We start from the raw sequence: 13,517 nt of genomic DNA, 5'->3' as shown, positions 1-13,517 counted from the left end.
GCACCCTGTCCTCAGGGTTGTTCAGGGCCTACCCTTAGGGGGACTTATGTGTATTATAAAGGAAGGTTTGCACCAGGCAAAATGTTAATTTTGTTAGGTAAAAATAGCAGTCTAAAACTGCACACACAGGCTGCAATGTTTCAGACATGTTTGCAGGGCTACATACATGGGTGGCACAATAATTGCCCACTAGTAGCATTTAATTTACAGGCCCTGGATACATGTAGTACTACTTTACTAGGGGCATACAGGTAAAATAAATGTGCCAATTGGGTGCAAGTCTATTCTACCACATTTAAAGGAGAGAGCACAAGCACTTCAGCACTGATTAGCAGTGGTTAGACAGGATTAAAGTACCCAGAGTCCTCAAAGCCAACAAAACAGTCTCAGAAAACAGGAGGGTGAAGGCAAATAGTTTGGGGATAACCCTGCAGAAAGGTCCAAGTCCAACAGGCATGTATCAGTTTGCAAGGTAGGATCTGCCATTAGGAGTCTATGCAAGTCTTATAAAATAATGTTGTTTTCACTACACTGCCAAACTGTCGACAAATGGCGTTTGTGGTATCCCCTTGCTTGTCATGTGCACATGCATACACCAAGTTTCAGAAAGATGGATCCTTTGACATAATTTCATAGATGCTTTAGATTATATCAGTCCTAACTCGGTCATGTAGCCTGAAGGCAGCCAACACCTAGAGAAGTCCTGATCATAAAGTAGGTTACATAAATGTTTTTACTTTCTAAATTCTATATCACTCGCTATTAATATCTACCTATTACACAGACGGAAATTTCCACTCACACAATTCCATGCCACATAATTCTACTCCATACCACATAATTCCACTTCAGTGCACAACATATAATTCCACATCATGCCACATACTATGCCACATAATTTCACTCCCTACAACATAATTCCACTCTGTCACATAATGCCTCTTCCCTTTCGTGCCACATAATTCAGCTCAACATATTTCCACTCAACTCAACACAATTCCTTGCCATGCGACACAATTGCATATCACATAAATCCATGCCACATAATTCTACTATATGCCACACACTTTCACTTCACACCACATAATTCCACACCACGTCACATAATTCCACTCCACATCACTTAATCCCACTCCACACAATTGCACTCCATGTCACACAGTGGCACTCCTCACAATTCCATGTCTCAAAATTTCACTCCATGGCACACAATTGCACGCCATACAATTTCACACCACACAATTCCATGCCACACAATTCCATGCCAAATAATTCTGCGCCACTTAAATCCAATCCATGGCATGTAATGCCATGCCACACAATTCAAATCAACATAATTCGGCTCCATGCCACATAATTCCACTGCACGTAATTCCACTCAACACCACACAATTCATTACCACGTCACATAATTCCACTCCATGCTATATGATTTCCACTCCACTCAGTGACACTCCATGTCACCCAATTGCACTCCACATCACACAATTGCATTTCACGCCACACAATTCCACGTTGCACAATTCCACTCCAGTCAACACAATTACACTCCATGCAACACAATTCTGCACCACACAATTCAACTCCATGCACCTAATTGCACCCCACCCTCATATTTCCAATCCAAGCCACATAATTCCACTCCATGTCGCATAATTCCAATCCTCTCAATGCCGCACAATACCATGCCAAACAATTCCATGCAAAACAATTCTTCTCCACATAATTTCACGCCACCTAATTCTCCTCTACACCACATAATTCCACTAGTCAACACCCCACAATTCCATGCCATACAATTCAACTCCATGCCACATAATTTCACTCCATGCAACATCACATGACTCCACATCATGCTACATAATTCCACTCCATGAGACATAATTCCACTCCATACCACATAATTCCACATTGTACCACACTGTACCACCTAAATTTAATCTCCCCAAACCAACATAATTTCACACCACACAATTCCACACCACACAATTCCATGCCAGACCATTCCATGTCACATCTCATAATTCTACTCCACGGAGCATAATTCCACTCCTTGCCACCTAATTCTATGCCACACCACTTGATTTCACACCATGTCACATAATTCCACTTCACGCCACTGAATTCCTCTCCACACAATTGCACACCACGTCACATAATTGTAGTTCACGCCACACAGTAACATGTCTATCTCAGTGAATGCAAAATAATTCCACTCCACATAATTCCATGCCACATAAAGTGCTCTCCACTGCTCATAAATCCACACCACATAATTCCATTCCATGGCACACAATTCCATGCCACATAATTCCACACCACACCCCATAATTCCACACCACATCACATAATTCCACTCCACCCCCATACTTCCTCTCCGCAGAATTGCACTCCATGTCACACAATTGCATACCACGCCACACAATTCCATGTCTCACAATTTCCCTCAACACCCCACAATTCTAGGCCACACCACACAAATCCACACCAATTAATGCCATGCCATACCACACAATTCCACTCCATGGCACGTAATTCCATGCCACATAATTCCACTCCACTATTAATGAATCCACTCAATAACATAATTCCACTAAGCGGCACATAATTCAACTCCACCACATAATTTCATTCCATGCCACATATTTCCACTCCATTCCATGACACATACTTCCATTCCTCTCAACACAATTCCATGCCACACAATTCCATGCCACACAATTCCATGCCACACAATTCCACTCCACACAATTCCACACCACACCATATAATCCTACTCCACGCCATGCCAACTAATTCCACACCACATCCCTTAATTCCACACCATGCCACATAATTTAACTCCAGGTAACATAATTCATTTCCATACAATTGAAGTCTATGCCACACCACGCCAATCAATTCCACATCTCACAATTCAGCTCCATGCCACACAGTTCCAAGCCACTCAACATACTTTCATGCCACATAATTTCACCCCACACATCATAATTTCACTCTGCATATTCCCACTCTACTTGACACCACGTAATTCTACTCCCCTCTACATTTGCAGAACAAGCATTTGCAATGCAATAGGTCTCGCATTTACGCAAGTTTGAGCTATTCACATTACACATAACAATGCCTTTTATTTTTGTTTTCTTTTTTAAAACTTAAAAGGCAGTGTCATTTACAATGCCAATAGCTTAAACTCGCGTAAATGCGAGACCTATTGCATTGCAAATGCTTGTTTTTACTTGGATTCGATCAACTAAGAAACAAATAGCCTCTTGGATCCTTTTCAAAGGTAAACATACACTCAACCCCCCCGGGCGACCTGTGCCCAACCATGTGGGAGAACTGCACTCAACCCCATGTGGGCGAACCATGTGGGAGAACTGCACTCAACCCCATGTGGGCGAACCATGTGGGAGAACTGCACTCAACCCCATGTGGGCGGCCAACTATCCTCAAAAAGCAGAACTGCAGCTGTGGACTGGCAGCAGGGCATGGCGCTCAACCCCCTACAGGGGAACACAGCCCTCTGTGCACACCCTACGGTCTGCACACTAGAGGTTGGCTGCAAGGCATGGCATGTGGAGAAACTGAGTCAGATTCAGCCAAAACATATGCTGACCAACATGAAGACGCCTTCCCAAGAACCACCTTCACCATTTCTCATGTGGTTTCAAACCCTATTTTGGACCTGAACATGGAGACAGCGGCACTCCATACCCACACTGCTAGGTCTCCATTCCGCTTTTGTGGCCTCACTGTGGCATCTTCATTTATGATAGGAGGTGGTGCTGGAGGTAATGCTTACCCTTTAGTATGGTCTAAGAATATGGAGGCGGTACTTCAAATTTGCTCGTGCTGGCTGCCTTTTAGCGAAGGAAAGGTTGCTGGTCCTCATAGAGGGCTGGTGCAGTCTAAACTGAAGCTGTATGCCAAGGACACACTGCGTGGCACTCTAAAAACCAACCTCAACACGAGTGAATACTTTTTGTGAGGAAGAGGAGAGAAAAAGCACAATACCTCGCAGAGTTGTCGAATGCATTGTTGAATGTAGGATTTGTCATGAAGTGGTCTTGGCTCCTTGATTTTCTCAGTGCCTCCGTAAGCACCATACTGACTAGTTCGGACAGTGCCAGTACTTGATCTGATTTAGAATTTCAACAAAAAAAAGAAACATTACCATTATATTTTTGCAAAAATACCATCATCACAAGCACTTCCAAAGTGCTTTACACTTAAAAACATACTATGCAATTTAAGTCCACAGTGGGGCGATGATATGCAGACGTCAAAGACTGACATATACATGACATTTCCAAAAATAACTGAGTGAAGAAAAGATTACTATTTAAATGTCACTCTGTTGCCACCTATTTGGAGCAGTGTTACTGCAAACGGTGTGTGACAAAACCCAAGCAACAGCTTTGCCAATCACCTCAACTGTAGTTGATAGCTGGTAAACGCTTTACCTGTAACTGGGAATACCAGAACGTTATACATTATACTTAAAGTAGAGTAATCGGTTTTGTTCCACAGTAGACTACATTGTGCTTTCATTGGAAATGTATAAAGGACACCAGGGGCTGCTATTTCAGATGGATGTCCAGCGACTTTATTTTGAGCAACACCTGTGGATGAGCATTGGGATATAAACCCGCTGTGGAACTCTACAGTGACATTGTGACAATCTCCGGAGTTTTAGCCTCATTTGAACGCTGCCTGTGTCTGGTCCGACACGCTCCTTTACCCTAGGATACCTTCACCGCTGGGGGCCTGACGCTGTTGGTCTCTCCGCCGCCGCTGCTTGTCACTCTGCACGGCCGCTGTGAAGGGAGACTACAGCTCCCAGCTTGCAAAGCGCCGACCTGCACCGCCCACTTCCTGCCGAGTGCGCCCAGAGGCGCTCAAATACCAGCTGCTCCCTCGGTGGAGCGGGGGCCTCATTTGAACGCTGCCTGTGTTTGGTCCGACACGCCCCTTTACCCTAGGATACCTTCACCGCTGGGGGCCTGACGCTGTTGGTCTCTCCGCCGCCGCTGCTTGTCACTCTGCACGGCCGCTGTGAAGGGAGACTACAGCTCCCAGCTTGCAAAGCGGCGACCTGCACCGCCCACTTCCTGCCGAGTGCGCCCGGAGGCGCTCAAATACCAGCTGCTCCCTCCGCGTCGCGGACGCGCGCGGGCGGCGCCGAGCGAAGCCCGGGCAAAGGGCGGGCAGTCTGTGCCAGTCCGGGGCCTGTCCAAGGCTGGGCTGGGCCATCTCCCTTTCTGCTGGATCACAGGAGTTAGGATCGGGAACTTACTGCTGATCAAGAAGAGGATATACTGACAGTGACTCCGGGACTACACAAACGCAAGTCGGGGCGGGGTATAAAAATAAAATACCGCTGAGTGTTTAGACTGAAGAGGGTGAGGCGATATAGGTGTGGCAGCAAAACATATATATTGTCTTTTGTATTCGTTCTGGGCGGGGGGCACTAGGTTCACCTGTAGGCAGAATGGTGGGCAAAGTGGTAACTCGCTCAACTAAAACCAAATTTTAAAAAAACCCTGTGCAACATAGGCACATTCAGGAGATAGGCACACTTCCTCCCCCAATTGTCCAGCCTACTGCCATTGATAGAAAGGGTAGACAAGTGGCGGAGGGGAGTAAAGAACAGCTACCACAACACACAGTAGCACCAGTCTGGATGTCTCAAATAGTAGCAGAATTGCAAACACACCTGGAAATGTTCATTACAAGCCAAATAAAACCACTTGCTAGCAGATTAGATAAAATAATGAATGAAATAAAGTTTAGGGATAGGGCAAGGGGCCCACCATCAGAATTGCCCAACTCTATTAATATAATTGACTCTAACCCAGTCCCGGAAAAGAATGGGTGCCCATGTAGGCTCAATGAGGGACAAGTTACAACCACATCAGGGGCTCACTCGGGGCATCAGGTTAAGGTTACATTACCACATGAAAAGGATCCACATAATAGATTGGAAGTACAAAGTACCCCAATGTTAAGGCCCATTCAAACAGTCCCACAGAATATAACATCGAATATTAAAGTAGCGAATCAGCCCGAGAGTATATTTAAAACCCCACCCGCTACTATATTACCTACTATCAATTTACCCCCTGAATCTTGCCCCCTGGTAGTAATTTTCACAGGGGTCCCAGAACTAAGGGGAGAGCAGAAAGAATCACACCAGGAACTGAAAAATAAGATCATACACTGGTTGAACCAAAACAAACCATTGCCAAGGGACATAGATGGTGAAATTTTACTGGTGAGAAGAGTAAATTGGCTTGGCAGTAGGAGAAAAGATATAGATGGGAATTGCATTGTCGCCAATTTTAGGGACAGGAACGTTGTGATACATATTCTGAATGAAGAATCAACGAACTCTGCAAGCAATAGAAGACCTTTGCCCTTAAGCTATTTTTATCCAAGACAGTCCAGAGCACAGGGGTTCTTGAAGTACACGGATGACCGAAGGGAGGGCCTCCAGGCAACTCACAGGAGGGATTTGAACCAATCGGGAGGGTGGATGGGGTTTAGGGATGGAGGACACCCTAGCTGGAGAAACAGGTTTAGTCCACTGGTGGCCCTAGAGGATAATGACTGACTAACACACCCTCTTACAATAGAGGGACAGCATAGAAATGAGGGAATACCACATAACTGGGAGGTAGCAAGAGGTGCACAGAGAATACTACTACAGGATATATCATTTATAGAGAGTTGCCCTATAGAAAAGACAGGAACAACAAGGGACTTGCAGGTGTCGGGGGTGCCAGAGGCCATAGCACACCCGGTAATAAGTAATGATTTTAGACCTCAAAACAACTTATGTGGAAGGGGTCAAGTGGGAGACACTACAAAGGATAGGGGGACGGTAAGGAGGCACACACCACCCTTAGAAGGACGCCTTAATACACTATCAAGTAGTAGAAGCCTTATAGTTAGGGACCATGAATTATTAGTAAAGAGAGGCCTGAGATTTATTTCATGGAACACGGCTGGTTTGGCAACCAAATTTAACAATCTGGAATGGAGAGAATACATGGGGCAGTTCCAGATAATTAGTTTGCAGGAGACATGGATTACCGACAATAGTCCCTTTCACATTTTAGGCTATAAATGTTTTTTTATCCCTGCCACGAAATCTAGTTCAGGTAGGGCCAAAGGTGGGTTGTCCATATATGTAGACTTGAGGGTGCAAGGTGTTTGGACAAATACCACTGGGTCTTCCCAACATATTCAGTCACTGGGACTCAGATCGACTGGGTTTAAGCTAACTATGCTCAATGTCTATAACACAGGAGGAGGAGGGGAGAATAACCCCATCCTCAGGGAATTAGACTCCCGATTAAGACAAGAGCATCCCACAACAATAGGGGCAAAGACCCCCTCGCACATAGTTATGGGAGACTTTAATACCCATTTGTGCCCCGCCTGTTTCCTGTTGAGATCGAATGGTCCAATTGCCAAGCCAGGAAAGGTGCTCTCTTTGACCATACACTGGAGGGGAGGGCCTTGAGCAAGATCATGGATAAGCACGATCTGGAGCATACGGTCAATATGATGACGGTGGGGAGGGACGGTTCCCTCCCTCCTACCTTTAAGGGAAGAGGGTGTGCCTCAATTATTGATCACATTTTAGTCTCCAGGCTCCTAAAAAACTGGGTTATGTCAGTGGATATTGAGTGGAGTCCATTCAGTGACCACAATCCCCTCATAATGGAGCTTTTTTATCAGATGGAAGGGAGAAAGAGCTATGAGGATGGCTTTGTTATGAGTGCGACTGACCAAGGTAGGCGCCTTAGGTGGTCAAAAATAGATGGCATAGATTTTTATAGGTCCCTAATGGTCCAGGGAAAACAACTGATTGAAGATTGTTTAGACTTGGACATTGAGGGCCCTCAACTAATGAAAGAATTTGGCCATCTAACCAACTTGGTAGATGGGTTACTGTCAACAAATGTGCCAAAAAAAAGGGGCAATCAGCCAAGATGGTTTAATACTGAGTGCTCACAAGCCCTTAGAGACCTCAAAGGCAGTCTGAAACTCAAGCCGAGGGACTCCGAGAAAATAAGGCAGTGTAGATTGGCATATAAGAATGAGGTCCAAAAGAGGAAACTCGCCCTGCAGGATGGAGGGATTGGAGTTTAATAAATAACCATGCTTTCAAGATAACGCCCCTGAGATTGGTCCAAATATTTTGCCTGAACAGTGGCTGGCACACTTTCAGGGCCTTTATAATCACTGCAAGGACCCCATTATAGAGGAAGAGATGGTGACCCCAGATATACAGATAGTGGATTTCACCTTAGCCGAAATCAGGGTGGGCATTGAGAGCCTGACGAAAAACAAAGCTCCGGGCCCAGATGGGATCCCCCCGGATCTATTCTTGAGTAATGTAGACCTATGGGCTCCAATTATTACAAGGGTTATAAACGCAGCAGTCACATGCGGTTTACCCCTTTCCTGGTCTACAGCAGCTATAGTCCCCATTTTTAAAAAGGGTAATAGGGATAACCCCCAATGTTATCGGCCAATTTCGTTGATCGATGTAACAGCCAAGATTTTAGGAAGGGCCATTTTGAACCGACTTATTGAATGGTCTGAAGACAATAATATTGTTTCAGACGCACAATATGGTTTTAGATCTGATAGATCTACTAGTGATCAATGTCTTAACCTGTACCTGTTGGTTGCAAAGTATACCAAAGCGAGCAATGAAACTATTCATCTAGGGTTCATGGATCTGGCGGCAGCCTTCGACCATGTAAACAGGAGTAAACTCTGGACGATGTTGAGTAAGTGGGGAATAGACCCAGGGCTGATTAACATACTGAGAGAATTACACCGAGATACAACAGCCAGGGTACGTTACAACACTGAGGGGGGGCTAACAGAAGCCTTCGCATGTACTAGTGGAGTAAGGCAGGGGTGTATCCTTGCCCCTTTTTTATTCACCCTCTATATCAACAACCTAGAGCAGTGTTTAATTAACCTAAACACTGATTGCCCAAAAGTAGGATCGCGTCATATCCCGGTCCTATTATATGCCGATGACGCGGTGCTGCTAGCTCGCACCCCAAAAGGTCTACAGACACTGATTGACGGCTTTGCTAAGTTTATGGAAGCCTTAGACCTGTCGGCCAATCTTGGTAAATCTTATGTGATGTCAGTAGGCAATAAATCTCGCCCCAAATTTGTGTATAGGATTGGGGGCCATATTCTAGAAAAAGTGAAGTCCTTCACCTATTTGGGGCTACGATTTGACGAGTCATTAAAATTCTCCCCTTTAGTGGAGGAGCGATGTAGGAAATTAATTGCTTCAAATGGAGCCATAGCGAGATATGGGAGGAGATTGGGCAGATGGTCCCCGGAACAAACCATGAATCTTTACAGTTCTATCTGCTGCTCAAAAGCCATGTATGGTGCGGAAGTGTGGGGATATGTAAATACGGATCAGTTGCAGCGCGAGGAAAATAAATTTTTCAGGTCAGTCTTAAAATTACCCCAGAGTATTCCAGCTGTTATCGCGCATAGAGAATTGGGGAGGCCCTATATTGAAGACCTGGTCAAGTTTAGACCCATTTTAACTTGGCTTAAAATCTGGACAAACCCAGAAGCCGCACTGAGCAGGCTCATTTTAAAAGACTGCCTGACAAGAGATAAAAGTATGAACATCCCCTGGCTAAAATATGTTGAGTCTAACCTGGATAGACTAGGCTGCAAAGACTTGTTTACAAGCCCTGAAGCAAGAACTACTCAAGATAAAATGACACTAAAGAGATATTTCATGGCCCAAAGAGACACAAGAAGAACACTAGAGGAAGGGTCCAAAGGTGTGGTGATTGCTCATAACATGGTTCAGACTACCGAGGGGATGGAACCCTACCTCTTTCTCATGCATAACGCCCAAGAGAGGTTTTTAATGTGTCGTTTTAGGCTCAATCTTTTATCACATTTACTGGCAGACCCGCCAGGTTTTACTGTGTGAAATTGAGCAGAAGGGGGCCTGCGGCTGCGACAATAGGTCTCTGCAGGACACCCTTCATTTTGTACTTTTTTGTCCTTTTTATTTAATGCCACGGCGGAAGTTTTTAAAATAAATTTTAAAAAGGGCTAAGCTGACACAAGCTAAATCTGCTTTGCTCTTTTTACAAAAAGCTCATGAGCCGCTGACATTATGCTGTATGATGAATTTTATGAAAGTTGCGCTGAGACTAAGAAAAACTAGAGGGAAGGTTTCAACGTGATCATTATGCTTATATGTGATCTGCTTTTTCCTGTGGCCCTAATGCAATATAATTATAGTTAATGGACCGAGGGTGAGTCAATTGGGTTTCCCCTTGATGATCTGTTATTTCAGTCAGGGTTCTTAAGATGATTTAATTGTGTTTTTAAGGATGAATTACATTGTGTGTATTTATATGACTTTTATGGTGTTTTTTAATCACCGAATAAAGAACTACTGACTGACTCCTGAAATGTTAAAGACCGATAACGATCAAATTAACAGTGTCAATTGTAAATTTAAGGCTGGACAACAGACCGCATAATACTTCAACAAAACACATCAAAGACATCAAACTCATTTTACTTGCACTGTGATTAACAGAAATCATCAACACACCAGACACTTAAATACTAACCAGATAAACAACTGGCCGATGGACATCCCGGCACAGAAAAGATTCCCGTATCAAGATAGCGCTTTAGCAGAAAGTCCTAAGCAAACACTGTATCAACCAGTGCCAGTTCCCACTGGATACCTATAGATAGGATCACGTTTCCATAGGAAAGCGATTTTTGGGTTTATATGTATATACGTCCATGATATTTGTATTTTGTGAACCTCGCCAAAGAAAGCATAAAGCTGTACAGGGTCCAAGGCAAAGATCCAGTCAACGCTTCATTGGAGGTAAACCTGACTTATTAGAGCTTAAGTGGACTGCAGCATGATGTAGCTTTCCTTAAAGCAGGTCTCGACAAATCTAGTCGCTCAATCGCTATGGCGAGTTAGATTTTATGAGGGCAGACTGTATTTAGGGCCTACTCGCCCCTTCTGGCGAGCTGACAAACAACAGGTGCTCTGTTCACTAGCAAAGTGAAAGAGCATTAAAGATGCATTTAAATCTTGTTTTTATCTTGCCAATTATTTTATGTTCATAGATAGACGTCAAAAGTCAGTTTATAACTACAATTACGTTTCATTCTCGGACTGCAAAGTTTGAGGACTTTGTAGAATGAATTGTCTGTCAAACGTGCTGTACAAAAAGTGTGAAATTAAAGGCTGTAGGTGGTCATGTTTTGCTCTAACACACATTTATATAGCTAAAAAGTAAACTGAACAAACATTTCAAATTAAGCTTCAGTAGTTATGAAAGCCCTTGTTTTGTAATTCTGTGATGAAAAAAATATATATGTGTATTAGAGCTGTCGCAGTGCGACTTATAATGTCCACATGGGCGGGGGGTCTTGCTTTGACCGGACCTGGTTAGCCTTGACCACCTGTTTAATTCCCGGGTTGAGTTGTTGTGGGCTCCCTCTATTGGGCAATGGAACTTTAGTTGGGCCATTGCCTCCCCGCCCCCTACATGACTTCCCCCTGGGATTTGGCGAGAATTCTCTCTCTGATGTTGTCTTCTATGTTTTGGAAAATGGCTCTGCCCTCATCGCATATGTGTTTTGCATACTTGTATACTGGACTTTCCCCGTTTGCAGGGTCTTAGGGACGATTGTTTATTCTGTAACCACTTTTTGTCGCCCCTCCACCTTTGCTCCTCATTCTTTGCGACATGTGTAATTTTCTATATGTTTATACTCAATAAACAGATATTAAACAAAATATTAACCTAAAAACATATATATATATTTTAATAGCATGAAAACAAATCAGAACACTTTACTTGGTGAAGTGCAAATGATAAATATGTTTCCTGGAACACAATTTCCACAGATTATTGTTTACACACTATATAGTTTTATAAGTAAAACTGAATATTAGTGGGAAAGTTCTTGGCCAGTTCAATTGAAAATGTGCTGTCAGTAAATGACCCCTCTCCTGATCCCCTCTCCTGCTATGGAGTTAAAAAACCTCGGGGTCTGGCTGGACCCTTTACTTAGCTTCACTTGCCAGACTAAGAGGGTGGCTGCCTCTTGTTTTGGCATTATTAGGGGCATCAGGGCGGTGCTTAAATTCTTCGATGCCCCCACTAGACAGCTTGTGGTCCAGGCCTCGGTACTATCCAGGATAGATTATGCCAGTGCTCTGCTAGCAGGCACGAACAAGGCTGAACTTCTGCGGCTACAACGAGTGCAGAATGCCGCCGCAAGAGCGATATTTGGGCTGCCCAAACGTTGCTCAGTGTCCAGAGCATTGCAAACACTCCATTGGTTGCCTGTTGCTCGGCGGATTGAGTTTAAGGTGCTCTGCCTGGCCTTTAAAATTTTGAAAGGCATGGCTCCACCTATTCTCATGAACCTTCTGACTCCATATGTCCCTTCTCGCTCTTTGAGATCGATGGGCCAGAATTTGGCTGTTGTTCCTCGCTTTTTGCTGAGCAGGATTGGAGGCTGCTCCTTCCGAGTAGTAGCCGCTAAGCTTTGGAACGCTCTCCCTAATGACATCCGTGCTTTGGAAGATTTAACCAGGTTCAGACGTGTCATCAAAACTTTTCTTTTTAATAAAATCAACTGACTCTGCTGCATTTTGTGATGTTGTGTTTACCTTTCTTGGCGCCAGGACGCCCCTTTGCTGGGGCAGCTGTGCGCGGTATAAAAACCATTAACATAACATAACATAACATAACTACCACCTCATGCTTTAGTAATATATTTATTAAAAGTGAGCTTTTAAAGATGAACTGAGAAACATTCCTGTCCCTGCCTTAATGGCAATGCTATTATGAACTGAGAGGCAAGTCAGGGGTCATGTGTACCCTATGTGTGGGCTAGATTCTTATTATGCATGGAACAAACATTTAGTCAATGAATTCAAACCAAAGAGGCTTTTTTTCTACAGCAGAAAAGCTGAAATCACATATTGGAAGGTGCACATTATATGTGATAATGAAGAAAAAGGTGGCTCTGAAAAATAAAATATTTGCCTAGGATGACATAATGAGACCACCTTATGGATCAAGTACATTACAGTTAGGTTGAGTAGATTATTCAAGTTACTAGACCTGCAGGTCTAGTAAAGGTTTTATGATTTTTCGAGGCCTGTGAAGAGGTACGTCTTCAACTCTTTCCTAAATTGGGGAACTGTTGGAACAATCATGATGGATGTGCAATGTCATTCCAGATCCAGGATCCATAGATGGAGAAGGTATGTTGCCTTGCTTTTTTTCATTTTTGCAATTTTTCTTCTCCAGTCCTGATGCTTTTAAACTGGTGCATATGGCTTTGAAGATAGTGCGGACTGACAAGGGGCAAGAGGGGAATTCCAGGAGTTTGCGGGTGGTCACTAACTTTCTCGATAATATTATTAAGAACAATTAATGGCTATT

At 43.9% G+C, this 13,517-nt stretch overlaps 1 protein-coding gene across 3 annotated transcripts in view; it reads right to left on the bottom strand.

The window, feature by feature from the left end:
- The window catches only part of NDC80 (NDC80 kinetochore complex component), a 252,088-nt gene that overhangs the window by 211,426 nt on the left and 27,145 nt on the right, over positions 1 to 13,517 (bottom strand). For all 3 annotated transcript variants that reach the window (XM_085621026.1, XM_085621025.1, XM_085621024.1), the window contains exon 4: positions 4,018 to 4,141. In XM_085621026.1, coding sequence (XP_085477152.1) covers positions 4,018 to 4,141 — 124 coding nt within the window. The remainder of the gene's footprint in view (positions 1 to 4,017; positions 4,142 to 13,517) is intronic.

This window comes from Triturus cristatus, chromosome 8 (genome assembly GCF_964204655.1).
Source record: "Triturus cristatus chromosome 8, aTriCri1.1, whole genome shotgun sequence".
Classification (NCBI taxonomy): Eukaryota; Metazoa; Chordata; class Amphibia; order Caudata; family Salamandridae; genus Triturus; species Triturus cristatus.
This window is presented reverse-complemented; position numbering and strand designations above follow the sequence as displayed.